Source organism: Chrysochloris asiatica, unplaced genomic scaffold (genome assembly GCF_000296735.1).
Source record: "Chrysochloris asiatica unplaced genomic scaffold, ChrAsi1.0 scaffold00156, whole genome shotgun sequence".
In the NCBI taxonomy this organism is placed as follows: domain Eukaryota; kingdom Metazoa; phylum Chordata; class Mammalia; order Afrosoricida; family Chrysochloridae; genus Chrysochloris; species Chrysochloris asiatica.
This window is the reverse complement of record NW_006408674.1, coordinates 534,742-558,579: the sequence shown is the minus strand read 5'-3', so window position 1 is coordinate 558,579 and position 23,838 is coordinate 534,742. Positions and strand designations below refer to the sequence as shown.

At 47.3% G+C, this 23,838-nt stretch overlaps 1 protein-coding gene across 1 annotated transcript; it reads left to right on the top strand.

Moving 5' to 3' along the window:
* The first annotated feature begins 5,455 nt into the window (after positions 1-5,455).
* On the top strand, positions 5,456-22,023 carry DNAJA4 (DnaJ (Hsp40) homolog, subfamily A, member 4). Its single transcript, XM_006870890.1, has 8 exons — positions 5,456-5,535; positions 5,905-6,043; positions 12,820-13,000; positions 16,228-16,332; positions 17,134-17,361; positions 18,142-18,372; positions 21,612-21,712; positions 21,808-22,023. The coding sequence occupies exons 1-8, from the start codon at positions 5,456-5,458 to the stop codon at positions 22,021-22,023; spliced, it is 1,281 nt and encodes a 426-aa protein (XP_006870952.1).
* The last annotated feature ends 1,815 nt before the right edge of the window (positions 22,024-23,838 follow it).

The window sequence follows — 23,838 nt, the reverse complement described above, 5'->3', positions numbered from 1 at the left end:
TACTCGACAGAACTTAACATTAACATTGGGATAGAGGAAAGGTTCGTAGCTCCAGCTCGTCCAAGTCTCTCTTGCTTGCTTCTCTCTTCTCCCGCCTCCTCTTCTCATTTTCCTTCAAACCCCTTCCCCGGGGCATAAGACATTTACTCTTCCTTCTTGTCTCATGCCCAGAAACTTAACCTTCATTCTGAGGCCCAGCCCTTACAATCTCAAACTCCTCTTTAGTCTGTTTAGCAACATTTTTCCAAAGATAGTTGCCATTCTACAAACAATTCAAAATTACCTACTTAGATGCACTAAAAACAAAACAAAAAAAACCCTCACTGTCATGGTAACAACAGTGTGGTGCCTCTCTGCTTCTGAGTGGATTCTGCTCTGAACTGTGCTGCTCTGACCATGCCAATAGGGTCTGAGCAAGATTGGGGTCAACTAGAGTGAATGGGTGCAGAACATGGAGAGACTTCAATACCAGGGGAGGGGTTGGGATTTGGTTCTTCTGTTCAGGAACCCATCAACGGTTTTTGAGCAGGACTGTGACTTGATTAGACTGAGCTTCTAAAAGTTTCATAATCTGGCTGTACATACACAGCTGGGATGGAAGGAGAGTGAGTGGAGGGGGGAGCTGTCTTAAAGCAGAGGACAAACCTAGAAGACTTTTCTAAAGAATAGCCACATCCCTTGGTAATGGAGGAGAGAGAGAAGAATAAATGAACTGCACTGAGGTTCGAGCTCAAGTGACTTGAGGGTGAAACCAACTTCCCTTTCCTGGTCTGGAATATTCTTTCATTTTCCAGAAACCATATTTAACATGGCGCTGTAAAATAAACACTAGACTGCTAACTGCAAAGTTGGTGGTTCAAACCCACCGGCTACTCCTCAGAAACCCTATGCAGGGTCACTGAGTTGGAACCGACTTGATGGTACTTATCAACAACAACCCATTTCGCATGAGTCATTTGTGCTGAGACAGAATAGCCAACTCCATGGTGAGGTCTGAAGCAGTCATGGAGTAAGCCTAAACTAGACATTCAGGGCATCCTAGAACACAAGCACCTAGAAACTGGGTCAACGCCACAATCCAGTCCTCTGGTGAAGGGAGGGATTTGTCAGCTTTCTATTCTATTTGGCTTTTGTAGCCCCAAATGTGATACGTCCAGGAAGACATATGTGTGATGTATGGAAGGGTTACGTTGAGTTATGTTGTTGCATCAAATACCAGCAATGACCAACATTTATTATACTATTATGCCAAATATTACCCTAAGGCATACGGATGTTTTCACTTCTATTGTTGTCATTGTGAGGTGTTGTTGAGTTGGTTCCGACCCATAGCGACCCTGTATAGGGTTTCCGAGGAGCGGTTGGTGAGCTTGAACCACCAGCCTTGTGGTTCAAACCAACCTTACAGTCCAGCGCATTAGCCCACAGCGCCACACCAGGACTCCTTCGCTTCTCTAGGATCTCAGAATCGTCCCTGTAAAGCAAACATATATGCGCAGGATAACACCCCTTATGTTTCTTAGTTCTCTCTGAACTGACGAATCCCCAATTTCTGTAGTTCCAGGTGAGGGCAGAGTTCCTCTGGGAGACCATGCCTTGACCCCAAAAAACATGGCAAAGAACTTGGGTTTTGCTGGTTAGAGCAAGGTGGCAATAATGGGCTATTTCAATATGAGTCCTTAGAAATCTTCAGGGGCTGGAGTGCTGGGCTACACAAAAGGGTTAGGTTCAGGTAGTCTGAGGGTTCCCTGAGGGCAGGCACTGCCTTCATCCAGCCTGGATTATTGATGACCAGCACAAAGCCTGATTGGCACATGGCCAGTGACCACGAGGCATCTGTCATGATGAAATCAACAAATGTCATAATTTGGTGAGCACTTGCTCTCTGCCAGACCCATGTTGAACACTTTGTACACCTTGTCTCCACTAATGCTTATATTAACTAGGAAGTGGGTGCTTGCTCTTTGCCTTGTTTTACAAAAGAGTGAATTTGACTCAGACAGAAGTAATTTGCTCCAAGTCAGCTAGCCCATGAATGGGGGATCTCTCCAAGCAGAAACCCTTCACGAAATTGGAACAATAGTCTGAAGAGCTAGCTGCTATCCTAAAGGCCCCGAAAATGAACATCCTCTAAAAAGGAGCCCTGGTGGCACAGCTGCTAAATGCTTGGCTGCTAACTAAAAGATTGGGGGTTCAAACCAAACCACCAGCTCTCCAAAGGAGCAATCTGCTTCTATAAAGATTTGTTGTTGTTAAGTGCTGTCATGTTAGTTACAACCCATAGTGACACTGTATAGGGTTTCTGGGAGTCCTGGTGTGGCGCTGTGGGCTAATGCATCAGACTGCAAAGTTGTTTGAACTGCAAGGTCGGTGGTTCAAGCTCACCAGCTGCTCCTCAGAAACCCTATACAGGGTCGCTATGGGTCAGAATTGACTCAACGGTACTTAACAACATAGGATTTCTGAGGAATCGGTAAATTTGAACTGCTGACCTTCAATGATGGCCTTAGAAGCCCCATGGGACAGTCCTACTCTGCCTTGTAGGGTCACGATGAGTTGGAATCAATCACGATGAGTTGGCAACGAGGGTGGTTTAACTGGAGAAGCCTGTGACCTCCCCTGAAAGCACTAGCTTCACCAGGAGCCCATCCACACAGTCCCCCTCTGCCCCTTCTCACCACTCCGGCCTCTCATGGGTTCAGTTCCTCTTCACCCTCTCATTCCTCTTGTTTCTCTGATGCTTCTCTTCTGCCTCCCATCTCTTCAAGGCAGAAGCTTCCCAACATGCTTTCTCCCCTCTCTACACCTCCTACCCTTCTTTGGAGGAACACTCAAAGCTATGTATCTAACTCATACCTCGCCCAGGAGGTCCAGACTACCCAGCCTCTGATGGTTGCTACTGGTTATTCCTCCTAGAATGGAGCTCCTGCTCTGAAACCTTCAATGACTCCCCAGGGCCCATCAGAAGAGGAACAAACTCTTTTCCTAGGTCCTTCAGGGTTTCTCTCTAGATTTAAAGCTTCCATCCATTCTGGCGTTGGACTGTCTGCTTTTGTTCTGCTATCCCTTCCTTGTGGCTCTCCTCTCACCTCTGCCCCAGAAAGCTCTAACTGGTGTTCTATGCACATGCCCCTCCTCCGAGAAGTCTTTCTTGACCTCCATCCACAATCATGTGTGGCTTCTGCTTCAGTAGACTCCACAGAAAGCCTATCCCAGGCTGCTTTGTGCAAGTTACTTCTGTGCTACTCCCACTCTTTGTCGCAGAGGGAACCTGGCGTTGGGAATCAGAGGACCATGCCTCCATTTGATGCCTTTTAGTTTTGCCTCTTCTAAGAGTCTCCTTTTAGGAGCTCTGGTAGCATAGTGGTTATGAATCGGGCTGCGAACCCTAAGGTCAGCGGTTCGAAACTACCAGCTGTTCCGCGGAAGAAAGATGAGGCTTTCTGCTCCCGTAAAGATTTACAGACTCAGAAACCCTGTTCAGGGTCGCTATGAGTCGGAACCACTCCACGCCACGTAACCACCACCACCACCAAGAGTCTCCTAGGTAAAATGAGGTGGTAGAATTGGATCAGCATTTCCTAAATGTCAATCCTTCAAGTACCATCATTTTTGTTTCATCATTTGTTATGGATTGAATTGTATCCTCTCCCCAATAGGTTTTGTAAATCTGAGCCTCTATGCCTCTGGTTATAACCCCATTTGGGAGTGTGTGTTTTTGTTATGTTAATGAGGCAGGGTTTGTAGAGTACATTTTGTGTTAATCACTTTTGAGTATAAAAGAAATGAAATACAAACTAGGAGCAGAAAACCAAGGAACCAGGAAACAGAAGCTGAAGAGACTAGAACCTTCCCCCAGAACTGACAGAGAAAAATCCTTCCCTGAGGCACTCTGAATTTGGACTTCTGGTCTTTTAAATTGTGAGAAAATGAATTTGTTAAAGCTCTCCATGTTTATTATAGCAGCACTAGATAACTAAGACATCCTAGTACCACTCTACTCTTTTTTAAACTAAAAAAGAAACTTTGCATTGCTTAATGCAGCTGGAAAACCAATGTCATATATAATAGAGAAAAAGTAACCATGAAATAAATACATAACTGATAAAGAGATGTCTGTCTAAAGCCTCAAATACCCCCATTTATAATTCTAGGAAATGAAATAGTAGATAGTCAAAGGTTTCTTGAGCTGTTGTTGAGTGCCGAGTCAGTTCCGACTCATAGTGACCCTGTATAGGATTTCAGCTAGTTCATTTGAACCACCATCCTTGCCATTCAAACCGAAGGGTACCGTGCATTACCCTGCAGCGCCACAAAAGGACTCCTTTAACTTAGAAAGAAGAACAAATGCTCTAATGCACATTGAGACTATGTGCCAGGTGCTTGACAAGTACTATCTCATTTAATTTTCACATCATTGCTTTGTTTTTGTTACTATGTGCCTTTGAGTTGGTTCTGACACATAGCAATCCTATGCACAACAGAGCAAAACATTGCCCGGCCCTGCACTAGCCTCACAACTGTTAAGGTTGAGCCCAGTGAGCAGCTCTTGGATACTGAAAATCTAACAGGTAGAAGCAGTGCCGGCAGCTGCACCTCAAACAAAGCCAAAGGATCCCAGATGGGTGGACGATGGCGCCACTTCCGGTTCCACCACAGAAGCCTAGGCCCGGCCGGGGTGACAGGACCTGCAGCTGCCTGATAAGTGCCTGACCTTGCTTTCCACAGCCACCCTTTCTGTTGCTATTCGTGATCATGGCTCCCCTGGCACCCACGGTGGGACTGGTCCGTGTCCCGGGCCACCCAGGGTGGCAGGGTCCAGCCGGAGCAGTGGGAGCACAACCACTGTCCCAGGAGCTGTGGGACCCAGCCTTGGTGGTCCGCACAGAAGTGGGGGTGGTTTCCCACCTGTGAGACAATAGGGGGCACTGCTTACACTTGGGGGATACTGCTGCTTACATCTGGGGGACGTCACTGCCCACATTGGGGGTTTTCAGGGGGTCCCAGTGGCGGGCAGTTAAGGCCCACTGTCCACACCTTAAAGCCAACGATCTGGAAAGACTTTTAAGTTTACACGACCTTAAAGATGCCCCGGGGGCAGCCAACTCCAGTAAGGTCTCGGGATACAAGGTCCCACCACAGAAAAGGGCCCCAGCCCACTGCAAATTCCCCCAAACTGCCACAGTCCAGGGCAACCATGGGTACGCATCCCGGCTCTGACGGAACAGAGGGCGGCCACACCCACAGGGAGAGACCAGCCGAGGACCGCAGCACGCCGGTCTCTCACTCCAGCCCCTCGGCTCAGGGTTCCCGCCAGCGCTGCACTCCAGGCCACCGGACCCTCGAGCCAGCCGGCCCCACGGACACTCGGAAAGGCAAAGGGGCGGCCCCGGGGCGGCGGGACGGACGTCGGAAGGCGCCCTCCACGTCGAAGCCGCCTTCCAAAGCCCCCAACATGGCCCGGGGCGGCAGTCAGAACTGGAGTTCGGGGGAGTCGGACGGGCGCCCTGACGAGCAGGCGTCAGAGGACACCAGGTAGGCGGGCTGGACTGCGCTGGGCCCCCGCGACCCGGGTCAGGCAAGGCTGCGAAGCGACCGCCGTGCCCCAGCCGGGATGTTCGGGGCGCCGCTGGAACCTCCGCGAAGGTTCTGGGCCTTTGTGGCGTCATTGGCTCCTTGCGGAACCTTCCGCCGGCGCCGAATAAAACCCGCCGCGGAGGAGCCGGCGGCTTAAGTGCGGCGTACCCTGACGCGGAGGTCGGCCCGGCGCGGGCGCCCCAGAGCCCCTGGTGGCGGCGGCGGCGGCTGTGACCCAGGCGGACGGAGCGGCGGGCGGGGGCGCGAGTGAGGGGCCTAGCAGGGGCATTGGGGGCGCTGAGCGGCCTCTCCCCGCCCGCCCCGCAGAGACAAGATGGTGAAGGAGACCCAGTACTATGACATCCTGGGGGTAAAGCCCAGCGCCTCCCCGGAGGAAATCAAGAAGGCCTATCGCAAGCTGGCGCTCAAGTTCCACCCCGACAAGAACCCGGATGAAGGCGAGAAGGTGCGGGCCGGGTGCGGGCCGGGCGCGGGTGAATTATTCAGCCCTCGCCGACTGGGGCTGTGAATTATTGAAGGCGGCGGGGCCACCCGAGCCGCGTAGCTGGGGAGGCGGGAGCCGGGCACTTCCCGCTGCGGAGGCTCAGGTGGAGGGCGAGTCTCCGAGCCGCAGTCTCGCCGGGTGGAGAATCGGGGCTGGTGCCGGGGCCTAGGGGCTTCCACCTGTCCGGAGCCCATTCATTCCTACGTTCACTCTTACAGGTGTTTAATGGGGCTCCTACGGGTGAGACTTAAACATGGGAACCCTCTGCTCATAGAGTTTGCAGGCGTTCCTGTGGGAGAGGCAGCCGGCAAACAGGGAAACCAAGGCATGCACCATCAGACATTGTGTATTTGCTGGGAACCATTGCGATTGAATTATTGTTACGCTCAGATAAACCGTAGGGATAATTTTCTTTTCATCTAAAGTAGTACTTGGGAGCTCTGGTCAGCAGTTCGAAATTACCAGCGGTTCCGCGGGAGAAAGCCGTCTGCTCCCGTAAAGATTTACAGCCTCAGAAACCCTATGCAGCGTCGCTATGGGTCGGAACCGACTCCACGGCACATCACCACCACCAATACTTTGGGAAAAACTGGTATCTCTCTTGGAGATGTTAGGATTCAACTTGTATGTCTCTCTCTTGCTTGGAAAAAATGGTCAGACATTGCATAATAGTAGAAATTTCGTTTTTTAAAACGTGGACAGGAAGATCTGTATTCTGGCACATCGTCTTTGCTTCAGGTTTTCTGTGACAAATGGCCCACAGTTGGTGATAAGCATCTACAACAAGTTGAAAAATGCTTTGAACAATAAAGAACCAAATTAAATGGTTTTCACTTGTTCACAGGAACCAGAGACATCCTCCCTTTTATCCCCAGTGATGCTCTGAGCCACCTGAATAGGTGACTTTGAGGATCAGGCACATCTCACTTCACGTCTGGCCGTTTTCTTATAAATCTTTGGCTGATCCATGTGTTGTAGGAGCTTATAACAGTGACACCTGGGCCACTTTTGAAGCCACAGAGCCCTTGACCAGCATTTAGATAACTAAATGTGTATCAAAATACCTGTCTGTGTTCATGATTCCAAACTGGAGAAAACTGCTGAAGGCCAGGTTGGCCCGGAGCAGCAGTGATTGAATATTTATATTTAGCTTCATGTGCCGAATATGGCTGTCACAAGTTTAAAATGATTTTCCTGTAAGACCATTTGTCTGTTACCCACTCATGTTCTTTCTCATCTATATTTAGGTGGCTTACTGTCACTTTTTAAGTCACCAGCTTTCTACATGTTGGTGGTGATTCATAGACATGCTCCTTAAATTCTCTGTAGTTTGTTTCTGAGAATCTTCTTTAAGGAGAGCACGTCTGGACCTCTAATTCTCCCTTCCAGCTGACTGGCTAAAGGTAATGGGGGGAACACCTATTCCACCCTGGTTTCAGGTCAGAGGAAATGCCTGGCTGTGTGAATGAATAAATACAGTTAGAGATACGAGTGTTGCTTGTAGTGTTTTGAAGTTGTTTTTTCCCTGTATATTTGTGTGGCATTTGCCTTATTGAGCAGGTGGCTAGTTAGTTGTAAACTAAGGTAAAGTTATAATCAGGTACATGAGTATCAGCCACCTAGTAAGGCCCTTGGTGGTGGATGAGGTTCTGTGATGTGCCAACTGCCAGAAATCCTGTCTACTCACTGCCCCCACCACTTCCCAGGAAGATAATAAAATCCTTCAGTTCTCTGCTAAAACATCTTCCAGAGGCTGCCTCTGACCCCATAGACTGACCCACTGCCCTAGTACTCATCCTACTTTGTGATTTCTTGTCTGATACTGGTGTTCCCTGTGGGAACATAAACAAAATTGGGGCTCTGGCCCCCATGGCTAGCACATGCCCTGTGTCTAGCCATGCTGTATTGTGTATTGGTGTATTGCTAAAATGTGTATTGGTTGAATGGATGAATTACGAAAGAGGTCATGAGAAGAAATGCACTTTTGTACTTCCTGTGTAGAGGCAGAGAGAGCCCTGTAGAAGGCACAGACTGGAAGGAAAATGATTCTGGGGAAGGGAGGGTGAATCAGGGGCCAGTGGAAATCTGAACTGGAATGAGGAGAGTAGGAACACAATGTACAGACATTCTGCTGTGACGTTCCCCAGAGAGGACTCTAGGTAGCTTTCTAGTCTGGTCCTACTAGGTGCTGGGAGCACTACACAGGCCTCTTCTTTCTCGTGCATGACTAAGTATTCTTTATCTGTCACATGTTGAGCCTTTTTATTTTTGTTTCCATCTGTATTATTAATGCCTCTTCAAAAATAGATTAAGCCAGCCCTTTCTTTCCTCCGTACTCTGGGACAACTGAGAAGGCCGTTGGGGTGTCAGTCTTTTTTTTTTTTTTTGCCCTGTTGTCCTGTGTTGCTAAGCAGTGGGCAGCCTGTGTTTGTTGTCTGTTGTCGGGCGCTCTGCATGGAGTCTGTGCTTATCTGTGGCTAGTTTTCTGCAAAACACAAGGGTGGTGGCTCAGCCAGATAGTCCCTTTCAGGAGCAGTGAAGGGTGTGTATTCTTGGCTACTACACTGAGCTTTTGAGAGGAGTTTTTGGCCAATTTCACTGTCATATTTAGTTTGAATTAGTGATTTTCCCGTTAAAACCTCATCACAAATACTGTAATATTGCAGAACGTTTTAGTCTAACTAGTCTCAGTGGACTCCTTTCCAGGCCTTCCCCACGATGATCTTGGTCATTTTGGAACGTGGACTTTATTTCCTTTCCACTCACTATTTGATCACAAGTACTTTCCCAAGGACTTTATGGTCTTCAGAGCCATTTTCCAGTTGCATAATAATCCATTAAGGGTCTATGGCAGATTGTCACCATCTGAAAAATGAGCTGCTCCGAGCAGTCACCTCCCCAGCTATGAGAAGCAGATACAGGCAAGTGGCTGGGTTAGATCCTGGAGTGCTGGGACCCCCGAGGTGGGATGGACTCCACAGTAGTCAGTCAGAGCCTCCATATTTGTCTATTCTGACAAACGCTCAAATAATCCAATCTGTACTCATTTTAGCGAGAGTAAAGTTTTCTTTATTCGATTTTGCAAAATCGGGCCACCAGCCCCATAGACACGGGCAGACATGCCATGTGGCCCTCCACAAATGGTTTTTATTCTTGTCCCCCCAAAAGCCCCTCCAGTTCCAGTTCTTCATATACAATTCTATGGTACATCCCATTTTCCCTCCCCCAAAAGAAGCCAAATGGCGTACCCAAAGTCTTAATGGCTGTATTTTTATTTAAATTTCCTAGTCCCAGAATGTTGTTTTCAGGTGCCATCAAGTCAGAACCAACTCATAGCGACCCCATGCACAGCAGAAGGAAACAATGTCCCATCCTGGGCCAACCTCACTACTGCTGCCACATTTGAAGCCATCAGTGATGCCACTTGGCTGATCCATCTCGTTGGGGGTTTTCTTCTTTTTCTCTGACCCTCCATCTTACCCAGCATGACATCCTTCTCTAGCGACTGTTCCCTCTCGACAATATGTCCAAAGTATGAGAGACGAAGCTTAGCCATCCTGGCCTCCAAGGAGCATTCAGGTTGCACTTCTTCCAAAATAGATCTATTGGTTCTTTTGGAAGTCTACGGCACTTTCAGTATTCTCCTCCAACACCACAACTCAAAGGCATCAATTCTTCTACTATCTTCCTTATTCACTGTCCAGCTTTCGCATCCATATGAGGTTATTGAAAACACTGTGGCCTGGGTCAGGCGCACCTTAGTATAGCCTGCTTAAATCAACAATCTGTCTGCCAGGTCTTGCAGTCTCATGAATTCCTGAAGATGGACCACAAGAGTTCTTTCTCACAATATGCCATGCTAGGTCTGCCCCTGATTGAATGCCCCAAGTGACAGGAAAGTCACTACCATCCGTTTCTATGAATAGACAATAGATTATTAATATAGATTTAATCCCTTTAAGTCCTAGTGTTTTGTGAGTATTCAGGGTATTTGGTGGGTATTTCTAGTGGACATTCTGAGGAAGCATGTGTGCCTATAAACAGGTCCAGGAAATTCTCGGGGTCCAGCCTGGCCTAGTTGCTTTCTGATATTCTGTATGTCTATACATCATATTCCTACACCTCAATTTTTTTGTTGAGGAAAGAGGTAGTAGTGGATGATAGTCTTTGCAGAAATTATGTGGAAATTAACATCCAAAGATCTAACTGCCTGTGTATGGTTCTGATGTCTCTTTAAGACTTGTTATTCAATTGCTCTATTAGCTACCTCAGCTCAGAGACCTTTAAAAGAAAAGAAAACATAATGTCTCTGTCACTTGTTCCCATATTTGTCATAGCTTCATGGTAGTTTGTATGTTTTATGGAGACAGCTTCATGATATGATATTTATATATAAACTGGTTCAGAGAGAACTCAGATCCTTCTTCATTCATAGGGTATTCCAGCATTGAACCATTCATTTACCAAATATTTACTGACTGCCTTTAACATGCCAGGTATGGTTCTAAGCTTGAGGAGACAGTAGTGGACAAAGCTGACAAAATCCCCTGCCCTCAAGAAGCTTACATTGCCATGGGTGCATACAACATAAGCAAGATATGCCAGGGTATGCTAGAAGGTGGTTAGTACTATAGAAAGGAAGAAAGCAGTGGGGGTGAGATGGGACATTCTGGGGGTGGGATCTGAGTTTTAGAACAAGGTCATTGGGAAGTCTCCTTGAGAAGGTGGGATTTGTGCAAAGGCTTGAAAGTGGTCATGGGGAAGGTTTCCCAGGCCAAGGACAGGTGCATGCTGGGGTGCTGACACTGGAGAATGGGGGCTGGGGAGTATAGGAGGAGATGAAGGCCGAGAGGTGTCAGGTTGGACTTGTTGATTAGAGTAAGGGGCTGGTTTCTACTCGAGTGTTTATTCCAACACCTTGGAGGGTTCAGGACAGAGGCTCAGCGTGAATATCAGGCTCCCGCTGACTGCTGTGTAGAGAACAGACCAAAAGCTGGGGTGGGATAGAAGCTGGGAGACCACTGCAGCAACCCAGGCAAGAGCTGGTGGTCTTGGCTGGGGCAGGCATGGCAATAGTGAAAAGGATAGATTTGGGGGTTTTAGTGTCTTGATTGAATTTTTTTTAGCTTACGTACCTATAGGAAAGATGTAATTAAGTTCCCACATTTGCTGTATCCCTTTCTATTATTATTATTATTTGCTAAAGATTTTGAAAGTAAGTTGTTTATATTATAACCTTTCATCCCTAAGTACTTCAATATGTTTCTCTTAGGAACAAGGACATCCTTGTATATAACCATGTAACTTAGCTATCTAGTGCTGCTGTAACGGAAATGCAACAAGGGCTTTAACCAATAGATTCTCTCACAGTTTAGCTAGAAGTCCAAATTCAGAGTGTGAGCTCCAGAAGGCTTTGCCTTTTTGTCACTTCTGTGGGAAGGTCCTTGCCGCATTTCAACACCTGTAGACCCAGTGTTTCTTGAGCTCTCCATGTGTGTCTTGGCATCCTAGGAGGCTTTAAGCACGCGGAGTCGGGGTCCAAAGGATGTGCTCGCTCCCAGCTCTTCGTTCTTGGTGGTGGTTAGGCCCCTCCTTCTCTGCTAGTTTAGTTTCTTTGCTATGTCAGGCAACTGGCTCAGGACCCAGCCAAATCCTGTAGATTGTGGCCTGCCTCAGTGCCATCATGCTGTTGTTAAGTGCTGGAGTTGGTTTCCACTCATAGTGACCCTGTTTAAAATTTCAAAGGAATGCCTGGTGGATGGAAATTAGGGTTTGCAACACAATTACATTAGGTTACAAAATGGAGGGTAATCACCTAATACTGAGGTAAGTTGACACATATTTTTAAGGGGACACAGTTTTATCCATACAGTGATCAAATTTAACAAGTTTGACATTGAGAAAAACGACTCATAGTTCTTCAGTTCCAATAGTATTTGTTGTTGGCATTTTTCTCCTCAGTGAAGGATCCAACCCAGGGTCACACATTGCATTTAATTTTCCTGTTTTCCCTTAATCATGCCGTTCACCACATTGGCATTTTTGAAGAGTCCTGACCCATTTTGCCGTAAACCCTTAATTTAGGTTTTCTAATTTTTGTTCTTAGTTGGATTGTAGCGATTCATTTTGGCAGGAGGCTATTGGGCCTGTCTGAGGTTACTGTAGAAACAAATTTGAAGGTTGAGCAACAGGATTTGTTGGTTGATGAGCACCAAGGGCGAGAGGAAATGAGATATTTGGTGTGACCAGTTAACTAAGATCCCAGGGAGACCATGGAAGGAGCTGGGTTTGGGGAGGAAGACTGGGAGTCCAGGTTAGGAGTAGTGTATGGCATGTGGGAGGTACTCACAGGATGTCTGCAGGTGAATTGCATGCTGGTAAACTCATAAAGCAGTCCCCAGAAGCTGGAACACCAGGGATGGCACCCCAAGTCCCAGGCTTTATCAAGTTGTCCTGCACATGTAACTGCATCCCGGGCCCAAATCACTTCTTTCTGTTACAACCAGACTCTGGCGAAACCTTCACACCCCTCTGTTCTCTTCTTCTCTGCAGCATCCCTGCCACCTTAAGGGTATTTGTCCTGGATTTTCCTGTGTTCTTTATGAGGAGAGAAAATGGAAAAATAAAGTTCTAGTTCAGGGAGTTGGATGCTGAATTCCTCTGTTGCTGTGTATACCTTCCCGTGGTGGGTTTGTTTAATTAAACAACTCAAACATTGTCTCTTTTTTCTTTTAAAGTTTAAACTCATATCCCAGGCCTATGAGGTGCTTTCAGATCCAAAGAAAAGGGACATCTATGACCAGGGTGGGGAGCAAGCAATTAAGGAAGGCGGCTCCGGCAGCCCCAGCTTCTCGTCACCCATGGACATCTTCGACATGTTCTTCGGTGGTGGAGGGCGGATGGCACGAGAGAGAAGAGGTAGGTGCTCTTAAAGAAATGTCAGGAAGCTTTGGCGTTTCCAGAACGCATGCATGCTGCTGGAGTCAGGATGGGCCATGCTCTGAAAGGTGCGTCTGCCATGTTTTAGAACCGTTAGCTTTACATAGTTCTTCACTTGTCTAACATCCAGGCTGCCTTGACTCTCTCGTTATACTCAGCAACTACCTGACAGATGATGCTGCCTCAAAGGAGTCAGCGGAGTGGTAGGTAGAAAAAGAAGGTCAAGTTCAGCTTGTTTGCTTTTTCACTAGTGTTGGGGTCAAGTACCTGTATCCTGACGGAGGTAAATGCATCTGGTGGTGCAAACAATTTGTGCCCGGCTCTTAACTGAAAGAAGGTTGGTTGTTTAAAACCACCCAGTGGTGCCGCTAAAGAAAGACCTGGCCATCTGCTTCCATAGTGATAATGGCCAAGAAACTCCTCCTGTGGGCAGTACATGGGGTCACCATGAGGCATAGCAACAGCAGCGGGCTTATGATTGTGCCTGATGTCTGTCAAGAGCAATGCTCTCCCTTGGAGGTGCGCTTGTCCTCTGAGGGGCCTGTTTGCCTGGCCAGGACTGGCCCGGGCTCACTCACTCCCCTGTCCTGCTGGGTCCTCTGCCACGTTCACTGCAGTCTTTGCAGAAGATTTTCCAGGTCACTGACTTCTTTATTATGTTTTTTTTTTAATGTTGTATTGTAAATTATGTGAGTTTTCTTGGGAGAACATTAGCTTTACTTAAATTCATCCTATCATATATCGTCTCATTGCCATGGTTACAATCCCCTTTATGCATCATCAACCAACCAAAGGATATACCCTGCTAGCCTGCCCCCCAGTCATCAACACACAACCCCTCTCCCTCTCTGGGTCTAAAGTCCCCAGCTGCTCCATCTCCCCATGTCTTTGTCTCTGCCTCCGTCTCTGGTGTCACTGTTTCTCTGGGTAGGGTCCTGCCTTCTGCTCTTCTTCCTTGATGCAGGGAACTCCACTCCTAGACTGCAAGGTCAGTCACTCCCCTCCTTTTGCTACAAAACATCCACTTTACATTTCCAACCCTCATAATCAGTCCTGATAACAATTATTCAGTGTTGTATCACAAGAGACCTATGCGCATCTCCTTTCATCAGCCCTGCCTAGACAGATTGGATACTACTCAGTGAAGAGTCTACCTTCACCCACACCCTCTGGATTTGGCTCCCTCTTGAAAACTTGTTAGCCAGTAGCTTCTTGCCTTTGTAGTCCCCCCTATTTTGGGTAGCCAGTGTCCAAGTTGCCTATCCCTGTCTACTCTGTGTATGGAGCGGGTGGGAATGATCCTTGCTATGAAGATTTGTTCCCTCATTTTAGCTACTGCATCTATAGGTGTAGGAGTAGGTCAGGTTCATCAAATTATATCAGATTACTCTTTTGTTCCTCTTCTTTCTTCTGGTTGAGCTCTGATTCTCCAGTCATTGAAGCCAGGTCAAGTGGGTATTATCTGCAAGTGTGGGTGTTCTTATGCATATGCCCTCTGTTTTTATCAGCTGGATGCTTCACTCTCCACTCTAGTCCTTTTTTGGCTATGTCACTGACTCTGGGCCCAAGAGTCTCCTGGACTTGCCACACTGCTGGCCAACCAGGTCTTCACCCGGGTTCACAGGAGTCTATTGAATGTTGTAGGGCTTAGCTTGCTGCTTCATTGTTGTTTTTCCCTCACTTCTCCTTATCGGTGACCAACGTGGTCACCAATCAGAACGTGTATTTCCATTGAGTCTTAGTCTCAGAAGGGGGTTCTTAATGGTTTAAAATCCTTGTGGAATGAACTAACTGTCTCTCTCTTCAGACTGCTCCAGAGTCAGTAGTTTCCTCCTGGGAAAACTACTGGGAAGGTGGGGGAGGCACCCTTGGCCCCTAGTCGAATGGTCCCAGGCTGCTCTGATTCTGACTTCTAGGGTTTGTTCTTTCTAATTTTTTAACATTTTACCTCTTTCCAGATAGGACCTATAACTTCCGGTAGGCCCTTTTCCCCCTTTCCAGCTTACTGTTAGGTCATCCATCACCTTTGGACCTCAACACCAGACAACAAACTTATTATTATAGTTCCGGATAAAATCAGAAAAAAATGAGTTCTGCATTGGAGCGTAAAGAAGTGTGATTCGGGTCAACAAGCACTCTAGATCAATGAGGCAGCACTTGTTCTCACATTATAATTGACTTTGGACTTTTGAAAGCGTGAGGGTCAATTCTATGAACACAGTGTTCTGAGATCACAAAGTGTTTATTAAGAACAGGTCTCCCTCTGTCGTCTGGGTGTTTTGCCTGTTTGTTTAATTGACAGGGTGGATGTGTGATTAAACCCTTGGGTATTGTCTTGTCCAGCTCTTTCACTGCAGATGAACAGCTTCACACTTTTAAATTAAGTTGTCTCGCAGAGGGACCAGCCAGGACAGCTTGTCTTGGTGACTGAGAATCTTGGGCAGCAGTGAGGGGCTTGGTGCCTCAGGCCTGATAGGCTGCCATGGCCTGGGACGAATACCCGTTTTTTTCTAGCAAACACAGGATTTCGGCTGATGAAAGAAAACCTACCTAACCACAAATTACAAAAGGGTGATGGGTTTCCAAAAGGTAAAGAGCTTTATACCCAAGGGAGAGTTTCAACTGAAGGTTGAGAGTATTTTCATCTGTGAGGAAGGGCTCTTTTTATGGGGAAAACAAACCAATTTGGTTGGCTAATAATAGCTGTTGTTGTGTGCCAGGGAGTTGGTTCTGACTCATAGTTCTGACTCATAGTGACCCCGTACGGGTTCCCAAGGCTATAAATCTTTACAGTAGCAGAAAGCCTCATCTTTCTGCTATGGAACAGCTGGTAGTTTCGAACTGCTGACCATGAGATTAGCAGCCCGGTTCATAACTACTATGCTACCAGAGTTTAGGTTTTTCTCAATTAGTAATCTCTCTGTGCTCAGATTAGTTCTGGAAAATAAAGGTAGAAACTCTTTTCGTTGACAGCTATAGATGATTGAATTGCTACCTCATAGCTAGAGAGAGAATATTTGTTTCTGTCATTGGCAGAGGGTCAGAACCACAGACAGGCAGGATCCTAGCATTGCTTCTAAGGTAGGGAAGGAACAGACATGGCTTCCAGTCTCTGAGACTTCTGTGACTGAGCATTCATTGGGAAGGGGTGCTATTTTTTTAATACAGTATTACTAATTGCGTATTTTTGTTTTTTTCTTGGTAAGGCAAGAATGTTGTCCATCAGTTGTCGGTAACTCTTGAAGATTTATATAATGGAGTCACAAAGAAATTGGCTCTCCAGAAAAATGTAATTTGTGAGAAATGCGAAGGTAAAATGAATTTTTGAATGAATCTCACTTTTGTCTTCTTACATCCCATAATTATAATTATAATTCAGTGAAAAATTATTAATCTTTTCAAATGTGAGGATCAAGCAGAAGTTGCAAACAGGTGTCCTTAGGGTCAGATCTACCAGAAGGAATGTTTTATTTGAGCTGTACATTTATTTAATAATGTCAACAATTATTTTAAACATTTAAAAATCAAGAGAGTTCACCTAACCCAGGGGATGGCAGAGGTTTCCTCTGTGGATCAGACAGTCAGTCACTGTTGTCATTGCCCACACTTGCACACACGCAGCCTTGAACAGTTCAACACAGGATGAGCATGGTTGTGTTCCAGTAAAACTCTAGTTATAAAGCCAGGTAGCAAACTATAGGCTGCTGACTATTTTTTTAAATCTGATTTTTCAAGAAAAGTTCAATCTGGTGATGCCTGGCCCACATTGGCTCCCAGAGAACTGGCTGGGCTGGGCTGGGCTCTCCTATTCTCCAGAGCCCTTAGCCTCCTCGTTCACCTCTAAGCCTGTGTGTTTTCCACCTGAGGGTGGAAGAAAGAGAAGCTGAAGTGATGAATTTGGCCATATGCACAAATAATTGATACCAAAGTTAGTATCTAGATGATCCCTGCTTGACTAGAATCATCTAGACCCTTTGGTATTGTTTTTCATGTTTGCACATAGAACTCAAGCCCCAGTGTCTGTCTTCATGGGTCCTTGCCCTTCTGCTCTATCACCCAGCAGGGACACTTCTAAGGGGTGAGTGTGACTCTCATTGCTCTCCTTTCTGCAGGTGTCGGAGGGAAGAAGGGGTCTGTGGAGAAGTGCCCACTGTGCAAGGGGCGGGGAATGCAGATCCACATTCAGCAGATTGGGCCTGGCATGGTACAGCAGATCCAGACCGTGTGCAGCGAGTGCAAGGGCCAGGGCGAGCGCATCAACCCCAAGGACCGCTGTGAGAGCTGCAGTGGTGCCAAAGTGATCCGGGAGAAGAAGATTATTGAGGTGCACGTCGAAAAAGGTGAGGTTGCGTAGAACCAGCCCTTGATGGAAAGGCCGTCGGCTACTAATTGCAGGACCCATAGATTGGGTGGCAGGGAAATAAATTGGAAGAGGTATCATAAATTCCCCCTATTTCTAGGTCATCTTCAAGTTCTCCGGTGCTCTCAAAGATAACTGCCCTCTCCTGCCATTTTCAGAACATTCCTTCTTTGAGATGTTCTTCCTAATAGCTTTCATTGCCCATTGGCCACGATGCCTGGTGTCAGTTGTAGTTATATGTTCCTTTCTCCACACCTCTTCCCTCTGTATCAGAGCCTCCCAAATCCAGTGCCTTCCCTGTGATTCAGCCCACCAGCACTGTCTTTTCCAGTGTCTTGTCTTTGATGTGGCTTCCCAATCCAGCGCGTAGATGAGACTCGGAGTACAAGCCAGCACAGGCGGTGGTAGAGGCTGCTTGTGTACACACGCCGTAACCTGAGCCTGTCCATCTACACTAACTTGCTGGCTACTCTGGTCCCTCGTGCCCAGAGTCAGGCAGGGTGCGCACTGGGCAGCAGGGGCTTCTACTATTGTAGTATCCCAGAGCCTGGGTGCCCCTTTCTGCCACACACCTGGTTGAGGACCCACATTTTGCCAAGGGTAACGTGCCCTCTTCTCAGCCATACCCCTAGCCCCTTAAAGGTGGGAGCTTTGATGATTAAACAACTCCCAAAGGACTCTATGTTTTTTCTTCAAAAGCGTTACAGAAAGTCTGATTTTCAAGAGACCTGGCTAATCAGAAAGGGATGATGTTTCATAGGTATGAAAGATGGGCAAAAGATACTATTTCATGGAGAAGGCGATCAGGAGCCTGAGCTGGAGCCTGGTGACGTCATAATTGTGCTTGATCAGAAGGATCATAGTGTCTTTCAGAGACGAGGCCATGATTTGATCATGAAAATGAAAATTCAGCTTTCTGAAGCCCTTTGTGGCTTCAAGAAGACGATAAAAACACTGGATGATCGAATCCTGGTTATTACCTCCAAATCAGGTAACGTTTCCCAGGTGTGTTCCCACCGTCATTCTTCTGTGTGATGCTGGCGGGTTAGCATCACTTCATGTTTCGGTTGGCTTCTGTTACCAAGTTCTTGAGACTTGATTTTCTCTAGGTGTGTAGCCATCACCAATGGCTGATGTGCTTGAGAATTTTATATATTTCCTTTAGATTTGAGGTAGTGAAGACCTTCAAACAGATCTTGGGGCTCTGTTAATTGAGCTTGAATTTATTTTTTAAATTATAAAAATATATAGTAAGTGGTGATTCACCCACATGTTTCCCTGGCCTCTGTGTTGTAGATGATGTATGAGAAACATTGTAGGATAGAATTTTCCAGAAAAAAAATTTCCCTGTCAGTATCCGTGGTGGCTTCCCCAGGGTCTGCCCTTGTGTGCATACATCCACAGGATCTGGGTGGAAAGGCTCCTGAGAGCTTGCCCTCCGCAGAATAGCACCTGGGAATTCTGGGCTTCCAGGAGAATCCGGGTTCATGCAGTTGAGGGCCCTGGGCACCAGAGCACCTCCTAGAAGGGGCGAGGCTGGGAAGACAGGTTGGAAAAGGGAGAGAAGCAGGCTGGGACCCTGACTGGAATCTGGGTCTGAATAGTGCTTGACTCCATGTGGGGAAAGGTCAGTTGTCCATGTCTGGACAAGGTATGGTGGATGGCTAAGCCACTCAGGCCTTAAGCAGTGCTGCTCTCCTCTCCGCTCCTCATTGGTCACTGGGTCACAGAAGAACTTCTGTAGGGAGCCAAGGATTTCCGACTAGAAGGGTTCAGGGCTGAGAGGGCAGTGGTGACTGGTGATAGACTTTGGTGGCTAGTGGGGTGAGCAGACCCTGGTGCCGCCTGGCCTCCCTCACCAACTTCCTAGACCTCTTCTGTCCGCCTCTCCCTCTCCTTAGTCGGCTTCTCCTCTCTCCTGTTAATCTCTCTCTCTGGCTCTTGGCTCTTTGTTTGCTGCTTTTCTGGGCAGAATTTTTAAGTGGGATTATATAGCTAAGCCTTGATCAGACTTCTTTTTTTTTTTTTAACACTTTATGTGGACATTTCAAACCTATAAAAAAATTGTATAAAAAACTAGTGTAAGAACTAACTGTGCTTCCCCTCCTACCCAATTCTCTGATTGTTATACACCATTTGCTGTTTCATTTTTCTATGTGTGTGTGTGCAAGATTTGGGGAAAGCATTGCAGTACTATGCAAAATTTATATGAACTTTAAAAATAAAACACCTTTCCTTAAAGCTTCATACCATTGACTGCCCAAGTACCCACTGAGGATCCCAGTTCACATACACCAGTCACTGGTTGTGAGCAGCTGCATGCCCAGTGCCCTGGTCATCTCAGAGCCCAGGCCTTATAAGAACCAGGCCAGGGTAGATGTTACTTCTTTGAGCAAGCCCATCTTTGGATAAGGGCAAGATAATTTTTTGTTTTGTTTTTCCTTTTTCTTGTTAACTGAGTGAAGGTTTACAGAACAGACCATCAGTCCCATAGTCACCCAGCCATATACTTCATTAGAGGATGGCTGTCCCCTCCGTGCACCATCAGCTCACAGTATTTAACCTCAAGTCATTAACTCTTGCATTCCTCCCTGTGTCTTCTGTTCCCTTCATCTTTCTTCTGCTAGCCTCCCCATGACCCAAGTTAGCATGTGTCTAAAGGACTGGAGATTTGAGGTCTTGAGTCAGCAAGGTGAAGCTAGCTGCCTGGGGCAGGGCCCCGCCATGGAGCCCAGCGTTCCTTGTTGCCTCGGCTGTTGGCAGCCACACGATAGAATGAGGAAGGAGCCTGAGGAAAGGAGGGGCTCCCTGACTTACACTCATCTTTCTGTTGGACATGTAGTTTCTTTGCTTTTTATACATAGTGTCCTCTTTTCCTTTATTATACCTTTTCTTTGTTTTATTTCCTCTTCCTTCCTTTTCCTTTGGCTATTGAAACATACCTTCCTCACCAGAAGGCCCAGAACGTGTCTTGAGCCTTGTTGCTGAGAACCAGAACAGAATGAAAGACTGTGAGGGTCCAGTGTCCCCAAACTGAGGAAGAAGCGAGTCTGCTTCATGGCAAATTGCCATCACTTCCATGTAGTTGTCCATGCTGGCTTCTCAGTTTCTTATACACACAAGTTAGATACACCAAGTGTGGGGAAGTTCTTCAGAGCAACAAGAAGTGACCTGTGATGGGAACCAAAAAACCCCAATTATTTGGGGGAATAAAAAACACTTTGAAAGCCCAGCAGCGTGCTGGGCCCAGTCAGCCATGTGATAGCATCCTGTAGACTCACTCAGCAGGCTCCCAGGGCTGTCTATCACCGAGGGTACTCACCTATGGGCTTAGAAGCTTGTAGTGTGTTTTCAAAGATTGCCTTTTGAAGATCTTTCACTTTCTGAATAATCCCTTGTGTGGAACATCATTTTCTCAGGAGGGAGGGCTACTGGGTAAATTAGTGAGTGCTTAGCTGCTATTGCCCCTTTTCCTCTATTAACCACCCCCCCCCACTGTTTTTTTTTTAATAAACATTTGTCTGCCTGCTTTTATTACTTTCTCAAGAGACCCTTTTGTCTTCTCTTTCCCCACACTTGGAGGGAAATGTTTTCAGACTAGGGAGACTTAGAGCGCTGAGGTCCAACCTGCCTTTTGAAATAACATGGATATAAACACCCGTGGGAGCCGTTAGGAGGAGACCCCTTCTTGCTCCAGTGCGTGTGTGGGTTAACTAGGAGGGCGACTGCCCGTGGCCTGAGCCACCTTGTGTGTGAGCTCCCTGCCTGCCCAGGAAGCCAGCACCTCCTACAGGATAGCCCTGAACAGGTCCTTATGCCAGGTGGGGCCCTTTACTGCTCCCGTCTCTGATGAGCCCACTCAACTCCAGGATATTTGTAACCCCCTGCAGAGGCAGGCAGGATGGGTTTTCTGACACCCACTTACGTTTTGAAAGCAGCCCACTTTGTAATGCCAGCCAAACCTTGTGTGTGCCCGCATTCTGCTTTGGAGCTGGAGCCTCTCACCTCACCCCCACCCCCCCACCCCCACCCCACCAGGGACGACTGCAGGAACCTGCTTCAGTCAGATGCTGAGTTACACCTCCCCTTTGTCTGGTTGCTGAGGGCTCTAGGATGTATCCCTCCCCGCTGGATCTCCCAGTAGGGAGATTGACCCCACTCATCCTTCCCAACCACTGCCTTATTTGCCTGTTTGGTCACTAATGCAGAACCAACCTTTTCCTGTGGCAGGTGAAGTGATAAAGCACGGGGACCTGAAATGTGTGCGCAATGAAGGGATGCCCATTTATAAAGCTCCCCTCGAGAAAGGGACTCTGATCATACAATTTTTAGTAAGTTCACTGCATTTTGTTTTTATGGTACGTGATAGAAATGCCTTCACTGGAAAAGCAAACACTTACATTCTTCTCCACCTGCCCCTTCACAGGTGCTCTTTCCTGAAAAACAGTGGCTTTCTCAAGAAAAGCTCCCTCAGCTGGAAGCTCTGCTCCCTCCTCGGCAGAAGGTGAGGATTACAGATGACATGGACCAGGTGGAGCTGAAGGAGTTCAATCCCAGCGAGCAGAACTGGCGCCAACACAGGGAGGCCTACGAGGAGGACGACGATGGGCCCCGGGCTGGAGTGCAGTGCCAGACGGCATGATGGGACACCGTGGACTAGCACGTGATGAGTGTAAAGTTGGCACAATGAAAATGGCATCGCTTTAATGGCCTCGTGTTGGGGTGTCCTGTGTATGTGTTCAGCAGTCTCAATTGCTGAGTGTCTTGTTTTGTTTTGTTTTTTCTTTTGGTTGTAACTTAAGTTATAGCTTAATTTATATTTAAATGTTTTAAGTGTAAATCATCTCTAGTCTGCATATGGAATCTGTTCATTTACATTTTTCAGGAGAATTACTTTTGAGATGCCAGTGAGCGCACCCGACACTGTGCTTGTAGTGGTTTTACCGTCAGTTCCACCAATAAAGCCCAGCCCAGAGAGCAGCATTCGTCACCCTAGCAAGCCCAAGGCAGAGAGGCGTCCTGACCCATCTCTAGGTCTGTGGGTCTCACACACATACGCACGCACACACCCATGGCAGTTACAGAGGGCATAATCTCAGGGCTGCTGACATTTCTGCATCAGATTCTAGATCCTTGTGAAGAATAAAAGCACATCTGTGGATTGGACTTGGTTCCCTGTGGCTCTTTAGTCGTCTGGTTCACACCGAGTGGGCTGTGGTCCCAGAGTTGCAGGGCCACCTTAGTTCCTACCTAGTTGTGAGCCCGGCATGGTTGGGATGGGGAGTGTGACTGAACCTTGTAGGCCATGTGGTAAGGACCAGTGTTTTAAATGACATGCTGATGTAACTGCTTGTCTGGGACTACCCCCCCCACCCCCCCACCCCTTTGTTCTTTGTGGTCTTACTGATTTTCTGAAGACAACGCTCTCTCACCAAAGTGCTAATTTGTAAAGAAAACCAAACCCCTCCATGCCCCTGGCAGCTTGAGTGCAACACAAGCAGTGGGCAACGCTGGTGGCTTGGCCACAGGCACCACCAGCCTGCACTGGACCAGAGCACCTACATGACTTGAGGGTCTGGAACCTGTGTTTTCCCACCTCTCTCCAAACATTGTTCTCTCCTTGTTGCACAGCCCTACTTAAGAAGGGCTTTCGCTTGTGGGACCTTGTCTAGATAGTGTTTGTTGAACTCACTGTGAGAGCTTGTTTGCGGGGCTGTTTGTCCTGGCAGGTAAACTACAGCTTGAGCCTTGCTCACTTCTTTCTCCACAAGAGTTTCCAAGATAAACTAGTACCTTCTAAGCTGCTGAATATAAGAAGGGCATCTCCCCGAGGAGTCAGAGGGCAGATCAGATTCATGGCTACTAGGGAGAGCCCTCTGGATGATCAGGCTCTAGCAGAACACTGCTACTTAGGAGCCCCAGCTGCTTAAATGGGGTATATATATATTGACTCCAGGTTAGACACTACCTGTTCCTGCTGTGGCCATTGGTCAGGATGAACATAACACTGATTCTTCCATGAAGCCTATGTGAAATCCAGTTTACAGATGGACCACGACTCCAGGTGTTTCTTGGGCTCTGACTTCCTAGTGAAAAACGGCTAGAGAACTACCATGACCGCAGAAGTCCAGTCAGCCCCTTCCTTGTCAGTTAACTGAAGGTGAGGGTGTTGCTTTGAGTTTATCCACCTGTCATTTGTTACTTCAAAAATAAAATGGAACTGGTAGGAGAGAAAAGTGATTTTGCCTCTTTTGTGTGTTTGTGTGTGAGTTCAAACGAATAGTTAGCGCCAGCTTGCCCTCATATTGGTTGATGGATGGACTAGTTGCCACACTCCTGGAGTTCCTATGTGGGTGTGTTAAGCATTGCTAACTGCAATGACAGGGAACAGGGGAGGCCTCAGTGAAGAATGCAGTGAGAAAGTACACCCACAGAGGCCTGAGGGCACTGTGGTTAG